The sequence below is a fragment of the Botryllus schlosseri genome, chromosome 10 (assembly GCF_051294905.1).
Source record: "Botryllus schlosseri isolate E-star chromosome 10, Bs_hap1, whole genome shotgun sequence".
Classification (NCBI taxonomy): domain Eukaryota; kingdom Metazoa; phylum Chordata; class Ascidiacea; order Stolidobranchia; family Styelidae; genus Botryllus; species Botryllus schlosseri.
This window is the reverse complement of record NC_137245.1, coordinates 19,141,204-19,164,552: the sequence shown is the minus strand read 5'-3', so window position 1 is coordinate 19,164,552 and position 23,349 is coordinate 19,141,204. Positions and strand designations below refer to the sequence as shown.

Sequence of the window (23,349 nt, the reverse complement as noted above, 5' to 3'; positions counted from 1 at the left end):
GAATTATGCATGCATTACACGGCGCTGCGCCGGAAATGATGTAGTACTGAACATAGTTGCTCAAGCACAAATCCTTACGGTAAATTTCAATTATGGGAGACGATAGGACTAATCAACGTGCACTTCCGTGGTCTTCAGAGGCTTTATTTAGTGTGTTGCTGCTAACGTAGGCTTGTAGCGATGACTATTAAGCTTTTCATGTTGTCTGTACTCTTGCTGCAACAGTATTTTGAAATGGAGTATCAATGACACATTTGCATTACCAATTACCACGCGAATGCGACCGGAGTAGGATCCCATTGAACAACAGGACTGATTTGATGGATGACTACGAAAAATATTGTCATATACGGGTTGAGATCAATATCTCCAATTTAGTAGCATCGCTACGGCAGGAGATGCTTATTGCCTTGGAAAAGACAGATTGTAAGGATTATTTAAATGAATCAAGCTCGTGCGCACTGCAGTGCAACAGCGTTCATGTGCGATGACCGCAACTCAGCAACATGTTTGCATTTGGTTGAAACACGCAAATCAAAGAAGAGATGGCAGTGCCGTGTCTGCAAAAACTTGAACGATTTAATGCATTGCCATACTTAATGAAAGGAGTGAAATTCACAAAACGAGGTGAATTGACACATCGTGTTTTACTTGGTCAGCATGCCATACAGATTACATAGAATTGACAAGTAGTCACTCTTCGCGGCATATCATTTGGTTATCTGAGAAATGCGAAGTTTGAATTTTCGACATCCTGACATCGCCTTCGTTTGTTATATCACTATATATCTGTGTTGAAGACATCTGGGAAAATTTCAGTACAGTTAACTGACCAGAATGAATACCGTATACCACTGTCTGACAGATCTATTTCGCATATAAACACATGTGTCTTCATGTTCATCGCCTGCCCTTTTCAATCCGTTTTCTGTTTTTGATTCAGTGTGCAACCGTACATTGCATAATGTGCATGCCTATTTGTCATGTTCAAAGAGGCCACGGTGCGTGCATGATTGAACGATTACTCAAATTTGTTCCGGCTCCTTCCTACCTCTTCATTTTATCACAATCTTATGGCGTTTTGAAACGGTGAAATTTGTAATGCACTTAATACGCTGAAATGAAACTAAATGTTGGTATTACCAGAGGTTACCACTGAATAACTTCTTCGCGCGCTGAAAAATAGGCTCATAATGCACCGTGCACCCCTTGATTAGTCCTAGTCGCTCCGCTTTGCAGTTCCGTAAGGAAATGAGTCAATGAGAGCCAAGTTCACTTCCTAGTAAGGTCAAATACCGCGAAACTGCAATCACGAACCTTCCCACTAACGTGATCTCGGCGAAAAGCAACAATCAAGTCTCAGTAGTGGAATATGCGGGCAGTAAAACCATTAGTGAAGACTTCGTCAAAACAGCAAATGAACAAACACTATTTGCAACATGATACCCGTAGTGACGCGCATCCCGTGTTCAACTCTGCTGCCACTAGCATTACTCCAGCTTACCATTACCTATAATCTGGTTTAACAAGCTAGACTGGTCTAGATACCGGCAGTGACTCGCATCCCGTGTTCAACACTGCGGCCACTAGAATTACTCCAGCTTACCGTTACCGGTAAACTGGTTTCACAAGCTAGACCGGTCTAGGTCAGCGTTGATACACCCGACGCCCGACGCTCCTGCCAAGCTGACTATCACGGAGTAACAGAAGATAAATGGAACTTTGGGAATATCATCACGATGAACTCACTGCAATAGCGAAAGGAAAATACGTTCCGGGCGCGCTCTCTACGTATTATTGTGAACCTATACTGTATTAAAAACAATTCCATGCTGTTTTAATCAGCTATGTTAGCCTTCGCGATGCACCGACTACAAAACGGAAACACGTCTCTAGCATTAGGTCATTCGATGCGTTCTGTATATATATACAATATACAATACACTCAATCCTGCGAAACGCTTATATATTCCTATTACGCTTCACGATAAATATCTGCGCGCTGTAACGAGAACGGGGGAATGCAAACTACCACAGTGCTGCATGTTTGGTAGGGAAAGCTATACAATTGCATTGTTGACGACGTGATGGAAAGTAAGGTCGATTGATTCCTGGGGGATCAGTATTCACTCAGTCTAAAATAGGTAGTAATTGAAAACTCGTCCGGTTTGTTACGTACGATTCGCGTAGACTGTATATCAACAGAAATAAATAAAACGGTACTCGAGTGCTAGGGTGTTGTATAGTATGATATGGTAAGGAGCGATGCATTTCCATATTTCACACTTGACTAAGTATTTTCATGCAAAACCTGAAATTTTCCATTCAATACCAACATCTTTGAGTACCATATCTGATACATTTCCATACTTTTGGTGTGATAAATACAGATTGATAGTTCCAGGTCTTGGCGCGTTCCTCTGTGAATAAACTATTGGAGACGTCTGCACTTATAAATTTCACTCACAAACTAATATGTACGGACACTCGACGCTTAGTGCCGCTTATTCATGACCTAATTACCGATTGTCCCTCCTCACGAAGATGATGGGTTTACGTGTAGAATTTTGTGTGGCATTGGCAGGGTATGTCTATCCAAGAGGTAATTGTCGTCAGCGTTACTACTCAATTAGAAGTAGGAGTGTGCTACGCTATAAATTCTTACTCTATTATAATTGCAAGTACAGTAGAGATTCTCAAAGCATGCTATAAAACTATCTCTTGTATGGTCCTCTCTTTGATTTACTTAACAAAGAGCTATGTGATGGATTAGCTGCATCTCAATGTTATCTATGTCGCAATGGCTTGCAACTTGCAAGGTACATGTTCATTGTTCAACAACCCTAGCCAAGCATGACAGGGCCTGAACTATATGTAAATAGATCGCTTGACTGATAAACTGTCGTTTAATTTGAGGTCCTTTCCAAATTCACTGACGCCCAGGCGAGATCGACCAAAATTACGTTTTCACTTGGTCACCTTTTCAGTCTATTGATTTTGTCGAAGTCGCCAACACTGAGTTTTGCTGCAATGCCTTGGACCAAGTTTTGCAGACCAGGTGGGATTCAGGGTGTGGTAGTTGACTTGTTTTATGGACTATCGCTTTGCTGTCGGGCTTTTTGCGGAAAATTACTTCCGCAATGCGGTATTTTCTTGCTGCGTACCGGAAAAGAGTGTTATTTTCGGTGGTCTCGCCAGGCCGTCCGTGAAATGGGGAAGTGCCAAATTTGACAGCTCTGCCGGAGCTGACAGCGAAATGCTGTCGTGTAGGTTTCAAACCTAAAGAACATGAAAGTGTATGCATGATCGATTGAATAGCGAAGAAACGAAACAAGCAGATATTCCGCAAATCTTAAACTATTGGGATATACAACGCAACTTACCCCAATAATTGTAAAAGATTCTAATTGCAACTTTTTACCGCAACTTTTGTTAAAATTAAGTGCACGAGCGATTTTTGTGCAACGAAAACTTGTCCTACTAATGACACAACCAATAGGCACATTTTACAAAAGAATATGTTCAGTTAGCGTCATACAGTAGTTATTTAACTCGGTTTTTGTGGCGGCTTCACTCATAGAAGTGATGCGAACTTATCCCCAAACTGCTTTCCATTTTTCATATTCCAGAGTGTTGAATAAAGTAATTTGCTTAAGTAGAATGGAAGTAGAAGCAGAAGAAACGTTTTCCATCGACAACAAAATGTCATACCAACGTAACCAAGTAAATATAGGTATATGAATTAATACTAAGGCTTCGTGCGTTTCAATCAGAACGTAAAAAGGGGTACAAACTAAAGAGTTTCATTAGCACATATCCATCTTATGGTACCGACAAAAGTAGGGATATGTGGAATGATTTCCATACCGTACTTGCGCATTCCCACATTCCATACCGAAATTTCCCTCCATACCAAACCTACGAAAGCGTTTATGAATTCGCCCGAGGAATATACTGTTATTAAATGCTCATAGCCTAGGGTTGCCACGTCCGGAATTTCACAGTTAAAACTGCGTCCGGGAGGGATTTCTAAAGTATGCCTAAATGACCGGAATTCTGAAGGCTTGAAGTAATATCACAATTTAATACAAACAATATTATTTATGGGTGGATTTATGCTACATGAAATTTTTCTTCGCGCTGCGCGCGATTAGTGTCACATATATTGGTTTTAATATGGAGACTACTACCCTCGCAAAAACTGAGATCAAAAATAAATATAAAAGTATTCATTTGCAGAAATAAGTCTAATTGTAATCGTAATTACAAGATAACGGTATATTCATAGAGTGGGTTTAGGCCGTTTGGATGCTTTATTCAAAGATAGTGGTTCTAAACCTGGGGATAGTTTGCCTTTATTCGGGGGTTCGCGAATATGTTGAACGTAAAATAGGCCGTGAGTAAGTCTGGGCAAATGTGCCGACCCGGGGCCTACGATACTTAAGCCGACCTTAAATTAGTAATCAGCTGATCAAATCTCGAGCTGGGCCGCGGCAAATTGGAAATGGAGTCGCGACCATAAAAGGTTGGAACCCACCGGATGTGCGGTGTTTGTATAGCTCATAGGTGCAGTGCGCACCGGCATTAGGCTGAGAAATAATCATATCAGTGTGACAGGAACACGACTTTACGATGTACAATTACGCTCCTTGCATTTTCGAAGTCATCATCCTCCACCTGCTCAACCGCTAACTCTGATCATGTCGGTGGAGAGAGGATCAAAATTATATAGTAATACATGGAAGAACCAATATTGTTGACATAATTCATTCAAATCATTTAACGACCAGATACATATAGTAAGCCCCCAGAAGTTCCAACGATTACCCTACGGTGGGCCCAAATCAGTGTTTATTTGTGCGGGAGGGGCTGGAAAAATGTGGCTTCGGCCATGATTACAGCTTACAACACACAACCACATACTCCTGAACCGGATCGTGACCAGCTCTAGTCGATAGACAAAGCTTTGCGAGTGGGACGTCATTTTGATCGCCAATGCGCTCATGCCTCATTTTAAAATCCACTAGTGGGCGCTAAAGAGCGGCCGGAATTTATGTCACAAAAATATGGTAACCCTATCATAGCTCCGACCAGGGACTAGAACAGTGTATATTGCAGTTAGAAATCGTAGATAACTCACTCTATCAATAAACTCACTGACAGGCCAAGAAATCCCAACTTAAACTGTGCACATGTACAAGTACAGTACAAGTACCGCGCACATACCATCTAAATAGACACAAATCAATGAGCATTGATCGGCAGAAGCTACCAGCATAAACTACCCATCTAATAGCAAACGTTTCGGTAACTTTTCGTTCTTAAATCGACCAAGCACTCTCTGGTTAAAATTAGATTACGTCTTTCCAAGTCAACTTACGCATTTCAACGTAAAGTATTCTTTGCTCATGAAAGTTTCATACAATCAAGGTACTCCGGCACTCATTAACTTGGGTACCCGGCAGGACGGTGAAAGCGAACATACAAATTCATTATTCAACCACATAACATACGCGATCGTATTAAGATTGTCGCGAACACAACCTGCCACCACGCATGCGACGTCTAACCCTTTCATGCCGAAGGCTTCCATCCCAACTTTTTTTGCTTTTCGCTCTGGCCTCAACAATACAGGATTATTCCATTCACGCCAGGACAATAGCTCGCAGCGTATAGGGAGTCGGTCACATAGGCATATTCGAGTGCAAACCCTTTCCTGCTATACGAAATGCATCAACATTTCGGGCGAATGCGCGCTCACGTGACATCAGAGTAGACCTAGACATGCATTGTATTCTTCGCCTCCACTATATCATTCATGACTGAAATACGACCCGTCGCTTCCTACGTCAGCGCGTTGAATAAATTGGCACACAACAGGCTGATAAATACCGGTAAAGATGGGTCGGAATAGCTGTTACTATTTATCATGACAGCGGAAACATTGTATCAGACGTATATAGTATATATCCTTGAGTCAAAAGAAATGCAATTATTATCAGAGTGACCTTCAACGACGATGTTCGAGTGTATAATGAAGCTAACATGACCATTGCCTATTCCCGTCAAGGAAATTATCAAATGTGCATGTACTGTATGTATATGTGTAGACCAGGGACGGGCAACATACGGCCCGCGAAGGGATATTGACCGGCCCGCAGAGAGTTTTTACCCTGAAAGTATTGACAAATTTTATGCATCACAGAATGAATCCGAGTTTGCCAACCTTAAGAAAGATGATCATGAAACTATTTGCTCTGTTCTGATCTACATACATTTTCGACCATGAACTTTAACGAGACAAGGCTGCGTTTCGAAATAACTGATGTCCACGTGCAGTGCATGGTTTCTACATACGACATGCAGCCAGAGTTCAAAGAACTTGGTGACAACTTTGACCAACCACAGATGTATGATTGACTTCAACAGCTATTGTTAATATATTCATTAAACACTGTTTTGAGTCTCTATGCTCTAAACTTGAATATACACCTTATACGATTTATTCCTTGTATAGTGGAAAAATACGTGATTAATGTATATTTATTTTGTAATCCGGCCCGGCAAGTACTTCAATTTCACATATCCGGCCCGCTGACCGGAGAAGTTGCCCGTCACTAGTATAGACGTTAGTTAGCCCACAGCACTTGGAATATAGACTGTGATTGTGTGTCGACCACGTTAGCTGGGTAATGGGCACGCTAGTTTTGTGTTCACAATTGTGCAATGTGCATGTGCTGTGCACTGACTCTGGAAACGAAAATGATAATTTAGTCTGGACACTGTGACCACCTATAATAACCCGCAAAGATGAAAATCATTTCATTAAATTTTCCCTTTATGGAATCTACTCCTGGCTGTCTTAGATTCACAGACTCGATGTAGAAAATGATTCCATGGAAAAGTTCTGGGTCGACGATTCGAACTCCCCAGCAATTGTCCACCCTCTATGAGTCGGAATCAACAGAATTTTATAGCACCCTTTTGAGTCGGCGTCGAAGTGAGAGAAACACATACTGTCTATAGAGCCGGCTTCAACTAAATTTTAAAATCGAACCAAGTGTCTCGTATCTTACGAAAAAAGTCATTGCAGCTACAGGAGTTAGAAAAATAGTTTAGTTCACTTGGCTAAAGATGGAATAAACGTGTGCGCTCTGATTAGATTCACAGGAATGTTGAAGTCGGTGTCGAAGAAACTATCAGGAGTCTAAGTTGGAATTGGATTCAATAATAAAGATAACCGGCTCCACAGATTGCCACAGCTGCAATACATTTGGGGTCCATTTATCACAAAACACAAACACATTTGGTCCATTTATCACAAAACACAAACACATTTTTTTCTAAACAGAAGAGCCCCCTTAAGCTAAACTAACCGAGCCTATTTTGATGGTTCTTCAATTAATTTGATCGCTAACAGAAAAACATCGATTCAATTTCCTGACCTCGTACGTCCCCATGCGGTAGAAATCATGAGATCTTCAGCTGCAACGGTCAGAGCGCTTCATCGTGAATTTCATTCTCAATTATGGACTACCATGATAACTAAACTGCAGTAAAGTTGGAAAGAATATCTTAGCATTGCGGTTACCAATGCCTTCCTCTGGGATACGACTTGCCGAGACGAGATTTCCAATCACAGAATATATACTGGTAAAATATTAACAAGTACACGATAGGCTACTTGATATTGTACAGTGAAATCTAATCTAGGTAATAAACAATGAACAAGAATCCATTCAACTCGTTTGATCATGCTAGATCTCAATGTTTTCAGGTTCAACTGTTCCGGCCCGGCAGCACATTGCATGCTTGATCCATATTAAAATACCCGCAGCTGCCCCTCCGCCTGAAAGATAGTATGTTGCATCATTAATTCGAAATTAACACGCTATCGAATATATTTCGTAGCAACGCGGGGAGTTCTCGTCAGTAGCCTGTTTTGGTGATTTATCTACAATCCTCATCCATTATCTCGATATTGATACGACGTGTTTACAAACAAAGTCAAGAGAAAGACGCATAGAAGAGAAAGAAAAGAGCCAGATCAATTTCGTGAATTTACACACTCCGTGCTGGTACAAACAGAGCTGGGAACGTCAAAAGCCAAATAACGAGTCATAGGTATACGAAGAAGTGGTATATTTTGAACAACAGCGTTAGAGTCTCGGCTAATGAATGAAATAGTACGGACTCTATATGCATTTTTCTAATGCGACAAAATGTGACACGAAATTGTCTTACCTACGACCAAAACCCCCAATGTGATCCACAGCCACAGTAAATCATCTTCGCTCTTACCGCAATCTTGAGAAATATGAATATTTATCAATGTTAAAGATTGGACGGGCGCGCTGTGCATATTTATACTGAGTAAAGTTTCGGTCAGAAGAAGCAAGGAAAGCTCTAGGATTCTGAAAGGGGTGTACACACGTACATTTACACTTGAACACCGACATGGCGTATCTGGTTGCTTACAAATGTTGCTTATGATATTATGGTCTGATGAGAAAAACACGATCACGTCCGACACGTCGTGTGTTCTGCTACCGATGTTCGTTATATACACTAATGCTAGTGTTCATCGTCCGTTCGACCTTAGGGAGCTTGTATGCTCTGTAAACTAACGATAGATATTCTTCGCCGAATCAGTATCGAAGCATTTCGTATCAGTTGAACATTACGGTATATAACTGGCATTTTCAAATATATCAAATCCTTGTTCTTGACTTCGGGGATGGCGTGAACCCCTAAAAGGCTCTGGTACGTGTGACTATAAAACGTTCGCTGCGAGCACGAACATGTGACATCTACTCCAAGTCGTTTCGGCACCCTCCTATCTTTTCCTTATATCGCAATCTTGTGGTATATTGATTTGATAATTTTTTTATTAATTGATGATTACCCAATCTGATAACAACTTCTTGTTTAAATTGCTAACAGGACCCTCTAAGTAGCTGGGTTCGCATGCCGAACAAAAAGCTGAGCGGAGCGTTTGCATCATCTCTACTTCACTCTGCCATGTCCCTACAATAGCCCCAAGTGATGAGATAATTAGGAAATAGACCGGTCCAAATACATAAACCCTTTCGAATATATTAACAGCATGTACGATACAACGAGAAAAATATATAGTCGTCGCCAATTGGCTACTGGTTTACCTTTACACGGTGTTTGCGTTGTGATTTCCACAGAAGGCACGGATGTATTGTCAGAGATGTTGGACGTGTCGTTACGGGAGGTGGTTTGGTTCGATACTGCCGTGTGTTCTTCTAAGGAAATGGTGGTTGTCGCACGTTGAGGGCGTGTTCTCATATCGGCTGTCGTTGGAATGAATGTCGTGGCATCCGGTGTACTTGATTGGATGGTCGTCGCCTTGTGTTGAGTAGTTGGATTGGCGGTTGTCAGAGTTGAAGTTGTCGCTAGGGGTATGGTTGTGACTGCAGCGGTTGTAGCGGCCACAGTTGTGGCAGCGGCAGTTGTCACTAAAGGTGAGGTTGTCACAGCAACCGTTGTGGCAGCAGCGGTTGTGCCAGGAATGGCGAAGGTTGTGCCAGGAATGGCGAAGGACGGAGGGTCTATGAAATACCGAAGGTTTGCGATGTTGGAAACCGGAGCCTCGTTGTTCTCTTCATCGAAAGACTTCAGCGCAAAGCCAACGCTAAAAATAGTTTAATGGTACACAGACTATACAATCAGCCGTGAACCAATACAGCGCTATCCTCACGGCTACTTCATCAGGCAATTGATGCGTATATGATTTTGAAGCTCACAAATAACACCTTAACATTTCCCAGGACAACCTAAACACCGCACCAACTGCGGCCAGACTGAGCAACAGAGCAATACCGAAATATCTGAACTGCTCCAGAGTCCGTAAAACAAGAGTGGGCAATTATTTTTTTCCGGTTGGCCAAATGTGAAGCAGAAAATACGTTGGCGGGCCGACACAAAAGCTCAGACAATGTTTGGCGACGGGCAGTTTTTTTCTAAATTGAAAGCAGTGAATTATATTGTTAACACATGTTGCTAAGTGGACGTGTTTATATTAGGCTGCGTCCCTCTATCTCTGTGTCGCTTGGTAAAATGGCCTTGCAGTTTTTCTACCCTCGCTAGCAGGTCCGCATCAGACGAATGTATGTATTCCAATGAGTGAATCTTCTCATATTGCCGATTCAAATAATATTCCTTAAATATGGTCGGTGCTCACCATAAACTAAAAAGACCAGTTCACGGCGGACTTGGCAAACAACAATTTAGTGCTCCAAATCTTGTTGTTATGCCAGCCTTCAACTCCACTCGCATCTTTCACTGCTGGACATAACATCGTTTGTGAGTGAGGATGACCGCTGATCATGTGTGCTGATTGCATTATTTTGCGCATTAGGATTAGGAAACGTATATGACGTAACAGTTTAAAGCACAGACCTGGTAACTAACAAGATCTGAACTTGAATATGGAAACTGTGAAATGTAGCTTTAATTGTTACGCCATAATTTGTAACAGTGGCTTCATTTTAAACATGGATTACTCACATTACATACGTAGGTTATTCTTATTACCGTTATGTAACCCAGTGTTGGGATCAAGTCACTACCTTCGAGTCACGAGTCATCTGGAGTCATTGCACATTTTGACTCGAGTCAAGTCAAGGCAATGGATTTTCAAAGGTGACTCGAGTCAAGTCAAGTCACTCGTTTTTTGAAGGTGACTCGAGTCAAGTCGAGTCAGGTCAAGTCAAGTCACAAGTCAAGTCACGATTCAAGTCAAATTGAATTTTCGAAGTATGAGTGATGATGCAACGTCATTACATTTTGCTAATTTGGTGAAGGACAGATAAGGGGAGATGTGGTACCGATGGATCACTGGGACCGAAAATACTTTGAAAATTCTCTATGATAACTCTTTGATTACACTCCGTGAACTTGTCTACAATTGCATGCTGGCAAAATCTTTCCTCACATACAAAAAAATTCGACGTGCGCGAGCTATGGGGTCTCTCACAGAGGATTTTTGTTTTGGGGGGTCTAAACTAAATTTAGATCGACATATTCCTTTTTCTTTGTAACCTTTAACACGAACAAACCAGCAATCATTTTTATTGTGAAGTGTAGGGCTTATATCAGGCTATATAATGGCACCTATTATTTTTTTCAGTACTTTCCTTGAGTGGACTTTATTTCGATTCATGTACAAAATTTGTAGGGTGGGGACCGATGATACAATAGCCAAATCAAGCAAAATAATCAGCCATACTAATGATGAAACAAATGAAACATGCCTACGTACAGAAAATCTTTATCTAATAATTGCATATGATGTTTTATCGCTATAACGAGGTATTTGGAAGTCACACTGTCGATTTTCGGGCAATATGTATGTATAAGTTCGAGCCTAAATCGAAACGTGATTTTATGACAACATTTGAGTCAATATTTATTCCATTTTTTTGACAGTTGCGACCAAACATTCTTCTTTGGCTTGCTGCAGCTTAGATTATAATACTGAGCAAGAAAAGTAGTCACCTTTGAGTTTTTTAGGGTATATGTGTCATAGGTCCCCGGGTCGTGTGTCATTGGACCCACCGGGTGGGGACCGATGACACGTTCGAGCAACAAATTTTGAACGTCCATAAATATTTTTTGAAAAGACGGATATTCATGTATATGTGCGCGATAGGTAGAGCTTGTATCAAAGTGCTGAGCCAGCAAAAGATCTGATGTTTGCGGCTGAACATTTCGGGGCCAGCGATCATTTTCCAATTTTTGATCCATCGGTACCACATCTCCCCCTAATTGGCCATTTATCTTGAATAAAATAACAAATATAAAGTTAAATATACATGCAAAAAGGTGTTGTATCGCTCACGCACACGTAGAGCTAATAAAATACGTGAGTAACTGTATTAGCTACATGCTACAGTCTGTTGTTATCAGCCAATATAGAGGATCGAATACGAAGCCTCGAGAAATTGAACAAATTGATGTGCTATAATACGCTACCCAGTACCCATCTACACATCTGTGACAATATAAACGCATAAACTATATTCGATCGATTTAAATCATACAAGAGTGTTGGTAAAGGTGATCACTGCGCATGCGCAATGTAAGCCCTGAGCCGTCCAAGAAACGAAGATACGCTGCTATTAGAATTAATCTACTACTACTACGAAAACGTAAGCTGTGATCGTTCGCTTGCGGTCATTCTATTGGTGATGTAACATTGTTGCAACAGTGAAACATACAATCAATGAATGATCGATGGTGGCTCTCACAAATGACACCGGCGTATCGCGATCAACCCGAACATACATAAGATAGAAGGATTTAATCGACACCGTTTACTTAATGACTTGAAATTGACTTGAAATTTTGCTCCGAGTCACGAGTCAAGTCAAGTCAAGTCATTTTTGCAAAGTGACTCGAGTCAAGTCAAGTCATTCAAAAAAGTTGACTCGAGTCATCCCAACACCGATATAACCACGGCACAGAAATAAACTAGACTTGAAAGTAAACGCATTTCCGGACCAGTCTATACAGTAGTTTTTGTCCACGCATTAACATTAATAAATAGATTTTAAGTCTAAATTCCAAGCAACTTTTCGTGGGCCGCTAATAATCGCGGGCCACAAAACGCCAATGTGTGCTCTGAAAGATATCATTTTTGTTTCACGAAAATGTATACGTTATACCTTATCGATCCAGGGGTTCCAACTGTTGGAATGGAGATCACGAAATTCTCCCGTGTTCCCGCTGCTTGCGGATTTGAAATGTCACCTTCGAGTACGTCACCAGACACAACTAGAGTTGCTGCAGCGAAATTGTTCACCAAGTCTTGCGAGCTTCCCACAGCGTACCGGATCTCATAACGGGTTGCTGAAATGCGGGGTCGTGAGATTACTGAATGACAAATTGAACGTGAAAACGAATGAAATTAGGACGTGCAGTTAATTCGCTCTGCGCAGTGTGCAGTGTGCGGCGTTGAGCTACTCAGACGCAGCATGATTTGTCAAATGGTGATGCAGCACCTCATTAGCAGACATGCAGTGACACAAATTCGGAATTTATTCGATTCCTGTGAAGGGCGACCTTCTATATCTCATATAACATGATCGCCGCCAGACAGACCGGTAAGGAGCGTACCAATATCGAATTTCATTGGGTAGAAAGCGGATTTCTATTGATTAGGTTGCGACATGCGCACATATTGCTCTTGCTGTCGTTACGCTTGGACATTAGCGTCATTTCAGTAGCATACTAAATTCGGCTTCGCCTCGACATTATTGAGTGTGGTGCAATGAAATAGTTACCGATTCCACTGTCAAAGTCATCTCCCGGCGAAGTGAAAGACAGAACGACGCCTTTCGAAAAGTCCGTGAGGTCGTTCTGACTTACGATCAAATCAAGCACTTTACTCGGCGGCGTTGTGTCTGCTGTACCCCTGGAAATACAACGGTACATTCGTGTGGTCAGAGAAGTTGTTATCGCCTGATCGTTTTATTACGAGTATCGTATTCACTATAATGTCTCTGTAACAATAGATGGGTTATAATTAAATCCTTGCTCAAATTCGTCCGTCAATACGAATATTCATATGACACGGCGTTTGAAGCTATTGAAACAAACAGACAAATCACACCGATCTCCATCAATCAATGAAGAAGTTTATGAATTTCAAGACATATACTATTTAATAGTCAAAGCAGTACATATATTATGAAATATGCGGCTGTTCAAAACAGAGGACCGCAAATATCCTATGTGTCACGTGACACCTGACTGGGCAGTGTGCAGCGTGCAGTGCGTGTAAATCAGACGTAACAAGAATATACTGCTGTCGCTGGATTCACATTGGCAACGCAACTATAATTTGATGCGGAGTCAATATTTGTCGTGCCGATTTTAAGCCTAGCCGTGCTTCCGAAATAGGATTATAGGCCCACTTATTTGACTGATTGATATTTAAATTCACGATTGATTGATTCGCGATTGGCATGCAAAGTTGCTTTTATGCGCAGAAGTTTACTTTGCTGGGATAAATGTCCTCTAACATGAGAAATCCAACTTTCAAATTGTTATATAGTGACACATGAAATATTGATGCAAAATGCCACGTTGCAAGGCATGTTTGCGTTGTGGTAACTCAAGTGTCGACGCCCACCACATGGACGATTGCCCCATAAATAATATTAATGAAAATAATTATAAGATAATTTACACTGCCGTAAAATCGAAGGCTCCTGCCGGGGCTTGTCTCGTAAAATTACCCAGATCTTTGGCCGATACTCCAAAGCTCGAACCACGCGGTAAAAATGTTGCGCCGTTCGGATTCGATACCACGGTGCCTGTAAAGTATGTTTCGTGTGGTTAGTTATACGATGTCGTTAACTACGTACTCTGTCACTAAAAATTACCGTTTGACATGTAATATCCTGGATTGTAGGTTGCCTTCGAGAATGAAGTTTTTGTATTGCCATCGTAACCTCCATATTCTGATTCCACTTTGACCTGACACGTATATGAGTGAGCCAGTATTGATGAGTTGTGGTCCAGTAGGTTTAAATGACTTTGATTACAAGTCCACTTGCATTCCGCTTGACGTTAAAATGCTCTAATGGACGTAATAGTTAAATATACAAAGAAAGTAGCAGTCATAGCCGTAGCTGTGGTAGCTGTAATGATCGTCCCAAAGTTTACTGGTATATTCAACTTTCGGGTACATTTTCCCACTCTCAGCGAGAAGGATTCATACTACCACCTCAAAAGACGATAGAAGCAGAATCCAAGCATATCACTGGGATATATTCTGATATGAATTGGTATATTTGGCTATTAATCACCAACGGGAATAGATGTGAAAGCAGCATTGCGCACCACAAATTGCTGCTGACAGATTAGCACCCTAAGCCATGGTGAAAATTGGTAGAGACACACGATTTTTAATTTGCAGTGTACCATATATTTATATTGGTTGTTATTTCGACTACACCGGGCATTTTACACTAGACCAGGGGTGGGCAAACTACGGCCCGCGGGCCGCATGCGGCCCGCAACACCGTTCTGTGCGGCCCGCGAGAGTCTATAGAAACTTTTTTTTAAATATTGATTAAATGCGTACTAAAAATCGAATTAGTGCAGGGACTTTTTCTTAGTATATTTCATGATGAAATTCTAAGATAGCGGTTCTCAAACTGGGGGGCGTGCCCCCCTTGGGGGTTTGAGAGCATCAGAAGAGGGGCGCGAAGCAGAGCTCAACTAAAAAAATGTTTCGCGCTCCGCGCGGTTTACATCCAATTCATGGTTATAGGTCTTTAATTAGTCTGAATTACATATTTAAAAATCTCTCATCCACAGTCGTAACCGTCCATGCCATCAAACTACCCGTTAGGTTTGCTAGCATCCTAGTTGCGTTTTGTGATATGACGATAAGGGGACGCGAAATCTTTCACCATCATAAGGGGGAGGCGTGTCTTAAAAAGTTTGAAAACCACTGATCTAACGTAAATACTTAATATCACAGCGGGATAGCTGCAACGAGATTGACATAATTTGAATCACCAGTGGGATTTCAGATTGGCCACTCCATTTTTAATTATTTCAGTGATGTGCTTATAAAAAACGATTCGGCCGTGTCTTAAGTAGATTCGTTGTCTGTATGCGTAGAATGGGGGCATTTATATTTTATCTACACATATAGTAGAAGCGTATTTGAAGCTAACATGGTTATGATGCTGTCAGCAGTGTCCTGGAACTGAACTAAAAGTGGAATTAGTAAATCTATGAACAGATCGCTGCTGACAGATTCAAATTTCAATCCTGTTCTAAGAATCGGGCCAACCGACTTTCATCTCTATAGTTTTGACAAATTGGTTATTGAGGTCCACCAGTCAATGAAATCTCGCCACTGTATGTTTCTGACGCGTGTACGATATCATCAAAGCAATGTTTGGCTTGTTCTAAATAAGCACATATATTATCTCCATGTCCTCACTATACAATCAAATATCAATATTGCGTTTTGGTTTATAAACCCAATTTTATATAGTGCGGCCCGCGATTGGATTCAAATGTTGAATGCGGCCCGCAAGCTCAAAAGTTTGCCCACCCCTGCACTAGACCGATATTCTTTTCATAGGGGCAGCGGCGCACGGCGCTCTAAACATAATGTGGTTTCATAAAATCAGCAAAAATTATTTTGCATCAGCCATTTTCTTCAAAAAGCCAACGTGCTCGAACACAGTGAGTCGAGAAACTGCAACAGTGATGACTACGTTCCAGAAATTCTGCCGAAGGTTAAGAAGCCACGACGCGCGCGCGATAACGAGTAATCACAACACCATAGAGATCGCACGTCTGCTATGGTAAATATTGGCGATTAAAAACCAAGACAATCTCGAAGACTTGGGTAGTGATTGCGAAGTCGAGATATCCTCCACATATTATTAGGCGAGATGCGTAAACGTAATGGTACCGACCTTGACAGAATATCGCCCGGTTCCAATCCCCGTAATGTACCGAGAATAGATCCCGTCATTCCGACGAATGTCTGGATCTGAAACGTAACATTAACTAGATATATCTCATCAGACTCATTTTGTATACAGTCGAGAAATATTCTAACCTGCACCCCCATCATACAGTGCTACCTCTATCCCGTTGCCTGTTTGCACGGAGACGGACGCGGTGACTTGGGCGCCGAGCACTGGGTTGAGGCCCTGAGTTACCTGCGTTATTCATATCATATGTCGGGAATACCGTATTTATCAGGGCGGAACTAATGCAAAAATGCAGCTTGGTCAATGGTCATGAATCAGCTCATTACGTCTAGGACAATTGTTACGTATAGATTTCACTTACCTTTCTTTCGAAATGTATTAAGTATGACTATTTGTTACAGAGCAAATCTGAAATTACATTACCTTCGGACTAAGTCCAATTTACTGGGCTACTTAGTGATTAACAATTGTAACTTTATTGAAAATAGTTACGCATAAGACCAACTCATAAGTGTTTTCAGACACTTTTTGAGTGCAATTTTCTTACTTTCGCATAAACCAAGGGGTTTCCATCTTTCATCTCCAGTACCGATTCAACTATGATTGGATCACCCCCTATGCCGGATGCTTTTGAGTTGACGACGACTGTCACTGTTTGGGCATCACCGGTTGCCAGACCAACTATACTGGTCCATGATCCAACCTGAAATATTATAAAGTATGTGCGAATAAAGGAGTGACATGGTGATGAGTGGCGGTGATGACATGGCCATTTCTAGGCAAGTGCGGCTGAGAATTTCGGTATGATTTGCGAAGCATAATAATATCGGATTACTTGAAAAAAATTCTCCGAGTCACAAGTCATTCCATACATTTCATACGTCGATTTAAGTCAAGTCAAGTCATTATAATGTGACTCGACTCATCCTAGCGGTTGAATATACGAGTAGAAGTAATTTCCACCTGCGCGATTCCCAGTATGCTGATCGTCATCAACTTATTTGCCTGGTCCTTTGTGACAATAGCGCACGATGACGAACCCACTGAACTAATTGCGCCGCATGAGTTGACTGGCGGAGGCAGCAACGTCACACTCGGGGCGTTAGTTCCGAAGGACCATGCATACGTAAACGTAGTTTCGTTTCCTATAGTTGAGTCGATATTGATAGTAGATTGGTACGGGGGATCGCTTGGATTCAGTGCGAAAGTGTCGCTGTATACCTGTTCAAAAAGTGAAACTTTGTAACCTGCACCGGATAGCTGTAGTTGCAATGTTATAATGTGGACCGCACGATGTATAACGTCTTGTTGTACCTCATACTTTTTGCTTGATAGATCGCCGTCTTTGGGATCTGCAAAGTCATCATAAGCACTAAACAGTGCCAATAAATCGTCGGAGCTTGCAAAGAACCATGCACCCCCGCTTTCTTCTGACAGATCAACGAGCGCTTGGTTCGCTTTTGTGTAAATGATCAATGTTTGAACGATCACTTTCTGCAATAGATTTCAGGTAACAGCCACCCTGTGCAATAGTGGCATTCTGTATTTCAAGTTACACACCTTCGTCAGTGCCTCGGTCACTACAGAATCGTCAAGCGTGCCTTGCCCGTCGGTCATGACAATGATGTATCCACCCGCTGGGTTACTATGTCGCTCCAATACCTTTCAACGCAATATCATATTTACTCTGTAAATAGCTATTATTAGATTCATTCCTACGTCTATTGCTTCGTCAATTCCGCATCCTATACATGTGCTACCGCCACTTGTCGTCGGCACTTTCTGGATTAAAGAATCACGCGAACCTTGACTGTCTACGAGGGTGAGATAAGCGTTCGTAGACGAATAAGTTGAGAACGAGACGATTCCCACAAGAGATCCATCAGCGACAGAGTTTATGAAGTTTGCAGCAGCCTTGTTCGCTATTTCCAGCCTCGTCTGTTAGAAGAATAAAGAAACCAAACATTCGCGGGACGTACGCTACATCAAGGCATATGGTTAGGGTTGCATAAAAAACTATTGGTGTTTTAAAATATGTCTTTAAATATTTTTTTTAAAGATGTATAATTATGCCGTAATTGTGTAAATACTTTCGAAGAAAAAATGTAGTATGAGTCTACGAAAGATTTGCACCTAGTATAGTCGACGTATACGATATGGAATGGTTAGAACCCTAGAGATCGTCGTCGGTTCAACATATATAGCGCGTATAGATACAGAACATTGGTACAAAATGGATGTTCTGATGATGATGACCGCCGACCGTCAAAACGCAGCATAACGATGTAGTTATGGTTAAATATATTTTCGTTCCGTTTATGACAGGGGTCGGAAGCCTTTTTCGTCACATATTTACCCAACTTATATATTTTCAATTTTCAATGTCAATCCACTGTAACTTTCTATGATGTCAAAGTCCTTCACCAATTCGTTATTCGTACCGACAAGATAGCGTAATGGTTAAGCGTCCGGCTTCTTGATCGGCAGGTCGTGGGTTCGGTTCCCGGCCGGGTCAGACCAAAGACCTGATCAGTAACACTGGTATCCATGGCTACCCTGCTTGGCGCTCATGCATTACTGGGATAGCATGGAGGGGTGGTGCATGACTTAGAAAGCCGTAAAGGTTATATCTGAACCTCCTTGTCCAGCGGCATATGCACATCATGCACTCATGGTTAGGGCTGGGCAAAATCGAGTACCTGAGTGATTCGATTCTGAATCACGTATTATGCTTCGAGTCGAGTATTCGAGTATCTATCATTATGACGTCATAACAGTGTGAAAGATATTGAAAGTTTAAATATGTACCTTTTATGCTACCTCAAAGAATATAATACCTGTTGTGCACCACTAAGTAAATTTGTAGCTCTGTAATAAATCTTTTCTATGACATGATACGACCAATCATGGTTTCAAGGCTACCACATTGGAACATACTGTCGAAACTATCATTTTCATGGATAAACTAACTCTTAGTAGCATCGACAGCATAATTTCAGTACTCGAAATACTCATATTTTACTACTCGACTCGAATCATTGAAATAAATACTCGATTCAGATTCGAGTACTCGAATCATTGTGCCCAGCCCTACTCATGGTATGCAATGCATATGCACAGATCATGTGTATCATGAGTCGGTGTATATGCCGCAAAAAAGACATCAAGGACGAAAATAAACTACGCCCTTTCCTTTCCTTATTCGTATTAGTTGACTAACGTGGCATAGGTAGGTAGACAGAATCTATTACACGATTGGGAACTGCATCCACGAGTATTGGTGTATATTTCTCGATTTCACCCATGGAAAAGGTATAAAAGAAATATATGTGGTGTCAGAAAGCGCCGATCGCCTGATTTGCACCCTACACTATGGTGGAAATACAAGATTGCAAGATTTTACCAATTTGATCATTGTTTTAAAATCCGGATCGCCTCGAAAGAAATTTAGGAATCACGGATATAGGTGATGCGATATATTGAAATAATGCGAGTAATTTATGATATCTGACTCGTGTAGTTGACTTTGTGAGCGTCGGCGTATAGTTTCCTGCTTTTAGTAAATGATATTACTCTTGTATTACTCCTGTATTTTTCGGTCCGATTAATGAAACTTACCTCCCCTGTACTTTCTGCAGTACCCATACTCCCGGAAACATCCAAGACCAGCACGAATCGTTTATTGCGTTCGACCTTCTTAACGGTGAAGGTCGGGGATAGGTTCGAGATCGCGGGATTCGCATTATTCGCCCCGTTGAAATCCACCGAGTCCATGATCACTGACCAAGTACTGCGAAGGTCGCACAATCGGTTTTGGTCGTTCGGCGCGTTGCGGTTATGCTCTCGAGTTGACCCGACAGTGTCATCGCAGAATGTGTCGATCTGAATCAAAGATCCGTCCTCATTGTCATTAGATGGGATAATAACCAAACGCAAAGACGACGTACGTGATCCGCGTACTGGTATGCCATAATTGACCCGCCACTGGCCGCATTGTTTGGAAGATAGCACACGCACGATTCGTAAAATACCCCAGTTGCTTCGTTTATTCTGCATTCGGCTCTTCCCGGTATGCATCGCGCCACTATGTTCGAATCAGAAACGTCTAGGCAACACACCTCGATATCTTTCGCACACCTAAACAATAAGAGTAGTGCGAACAGTCTTGCTTACTCTGTCCTGCGATGATTTCTGAAAATCTAAAATACGCATTCTGCAAGTGGCAAACAAATTTTGTTATGTAGGCTATAGAGCGAAACGAAAGATTATACAGCGTATTACGTAAAACATTTTCGATTCGAAACACAAAATCATTTACAAACAGCAATAGAAAAGAACACATATTTCATACTGAGTGTAGGACAGTGACCGCTCCAGATTTGTCAGCGTGTTACCGCTCGGATCGTCGTAAAACGGCTGTGAGCTGTCCGTTTCGTCGAATACACCCCATCGATAATGAGCCCACTCGTGGACAATAACCTTCCCTGCAATTCCGAAGTGATAGTTTTCATATATAAGAAGTATATTTCATGCGTTCCAACCTCGCGGCCCGAAGTTATTGGAGATGTAGTCCTCTTTCAAATAGTCGGGGGTCAGATGGATGTAAGATCCCTGCGACCCACATCCTCCATATTGCACCGTGTATGGTGCATCGCCGTAGCTCGGGTTAGGGTCCGTGACCACAATATCGGCCTAAGGCAATAACATTGTGGAATGCAATATATTCATCGAGATATTAACGCGAAATCATTTTTTCTTATACTTCATCGTAGGATTCTCCTATTGATATTTCATCGTAGGGAACAGAGTTCCACGAACTTGGTATCAAAATCGTGATATCTCCAAAGTAAGCGCGAGAGCGCGTAGCCGTAAATAGAGCTGGGGACGCTTCATTCCAGGCTTTCTGCAATTTTGTATTCGATTAAAATTATTTAAATGGACAGAAGGCATCGCGCGGATTGGTTTCGCTTCGGAATAGTCATCACATTTTGTCGTAGCCTTTACGTTTCGAAAATGTACAATTGCACATACCTTGATGGATTCAATCAAACTTGAATCCTCTCCAACACTTGGGTTGATAGCGATCACTATTCCGGAGTATCTGTTATTTGTAAGAGTAATCGCCGATGATGAAACGCTAACGAATAAAACATCAACAAGCACCAGTACAGCTATCAATGACTTCATTATGAAATTCGGTTTTAAGTTGCAATGCAATGTCGTCAATATGGTACTCTGTCAAGTGTCCCCAAATATATAGGGTTGAGGAAGAGGCGCATTTGAGTCTTACAAGAATGATGTCTGTGTCAACACCGATTATGCTATAATTTATTCGCGACGACACATAATTATGACTTGGATGCATTTGGAAAGGTTTATTGGGCAGGATACGTTCCGAATAAACACGTAATAAAACTAGTCATAACACGCCGCGTCCCACTCCCGAGTTATCAGGATATCATGTATTTGAGTGCACGTATGTGGTGGGATAACTTACATCGTTAAGCTGTTCACTATGCTATATGATTGATTGGATATAACTAGGGTAATCATACGTCTGCTTTTAATGGGATTTGTCCTCTTTTTTTAAAGTGTCCTCGGAGGATGTCTTTTTTTTGAGATTTTGTCCTCTTTTTTTAGAATTTTGGTGAAATATAGGGCCAAATTCGACTGTGACACAATAAGTCAGCACTGTAGTAACGCACCGGCGGCTATTTCGGGAGCTGGGCCGGAGATTTTACCTCCGGAGGTAACCCTATACAATATAACGATATATTCATATGAATGTGAGTAATTTTCGCATTCTTAAAGTTGAAGACATATATATTTTTGAATTAGCAAAGTTCATGTATCAGTTTAACAAACAAGATGTTCCAAATTCACTTGTAAACTACTTTGAATACTGCATGGATGTCCACAACTACGGTACTCGATCTAAGAGCTCTTCCAACCTATTTATGTCTAATTCCGACAATGCTTTTCCTCCCTTGAAGCGTGCTGGAATCCATGTGTGGAATAAATTGCCCCCGCGACTGAAAAGTATGAGTTTTTCGTCATCCAAGGCGGAGTTCCTTGACTTACTTCTCAGTAAGTACTAATCGTCATCGGATGTATTCCCCATGTACTATTGCATCAAGGCATCCACTGTGTACTTCATTGTTGCTTTTCTATTTTCGTTTTTTTACACACCACCATAACTAGTAAGCATGAGTGTATGTATGTATCTACAGGGCCGTAACAGCACTTCGTCAGCCCCCCCAAAACGTTGGTCATGGGCCCCCCATAGGGTGATAATCCTAACTTCTGGGGGGCCAAGCCCCCCAGACCCCCCTTGGCTATACGCTGTTCACCCCTAATCATCATGTGTGTTGAGCGTCCGTTTAGTGGGCCTGCTTTTATCGTCCAGACGCGCGAAGCGCGGAAAATTTCAAAATTCATCATTGAATCGGTCAATATGATCGGGAATTGAATATATATTGTTATCAATTTTTATCCTCTCTCTGCCCACGTAATCAGATTTACCGGTAGACCGGAGTGAGGTGTGTTTGAAATGGTAGGACCCCTCAATAATAATTAAACATATTCGGGCGTATACCCGTTCGCAGGAACGAAACAGCACTTGGCCAGGCCCCCCAATAAAACTTGGGTCTTGGGCTCCCGTAGGGTGATAAACCGCCCCCACCCCTATCACGTTGTTCGCTTTTGTCACGAAATAAGGTCCACAGTTTAGTGAGCCAGCGCGAAGCGCGAAAATTTTCGATAATTCATGATAAAATCGGTCAATAATATTGGGAATTGCATATATATATTGCTATCAATTTCTTGTTCTCTCTGTTCACGTTATCAGATT

The 23,349-nt window shown here is 41.6% G+C and overlaps 1 protein-coding gene across 2 annotated transcripts; it reads right to left on the bottom strand.

The window, feature by feature from the left end:
• Positions 1 to 7,629: 7,629 nt before the first annotated feature.
• Positions 7,630 to 21,738, bottom strand: LOC145449073 (calcium-activated chloride channel regulator 1-like). 2 transcript variants are annotated; one of them, XM_080327542.1, is made up of 21 exons: positions 21,531 to 21,738; positions 21,262 to 21,402; positions 21,041 to 21,191; positions 20,851 to 20,983; positions 20,447 to 20,636; positions 20,118 to 20,381; positions 18,219 to 18,437; positions 18,060 to 18,161; positions 17,814 to 17,993; positions 17,463 to 17,720; positions 17,047 to 17,202; positions 16,625 to 16,727; positions 16,479 to 16,555; positions 14,418 to 14,511; positions 14,222 to 14,348; positions 13,314 to 13,444; positions 12,696 to 12,879; positions 9,358 to 9,661; positions 9,162 to 9,285; positions 8,245 to 8,307; positions 7,630 to 7,849 (listed from the first exon to the last, which is right to left on the bottom strand). In XM_080327542.1, the coding sequence occupies exons 1-21, from the start codon at positions 21,684 to 21,686 to the stop codon at positions 7,758 to 7,760; spliced, it is 3,249 nt and encodes a 1,082-aa protein (XP_080183668.1). In that variant the 5' UTR covers positions 21,687 to 21,738; the 3' UTR covers positions 7,630 to 7,757. The 2 variants fall into 2 exon arrangements, with proteins under 2 accessions (XP_080183668.1, XP_080183667.1); XM_080327541.1 differs by having other exon boundaries at positions 9,162 to 9,661.
• Positions 21,739 to 23,349: the final 1,611 nt, after the last annotated feature.

What these genes read in the sequence shown, in the direction of transcription:
- LOC145449073 (XM_080327541.1), bottom strand. Translation starts at nt 21,686, where the DNA reads ATGAAGTCATTGATAGCTGTACTGGTGCTTGTTGATGTTTTATTCGTT. An exon ending in CAATAACTTCGGGCCGCGAG is followed by an intron (nt 20,984 to 21,040) that starts GTTGGAACGCAT and finishes TCGGAATTGCAG; the next exon opens with GGAAGGTTATTGTCCACGAG. An exon ending in GGAACCCCTGGATCGATAAG is followed by an intron (nt 9,662 to 12,695) that starts GTATAACGTATA and finishes AACTATTTTTAG; the next exon opens with CGTTGGCTTTGCGCTGAAGT.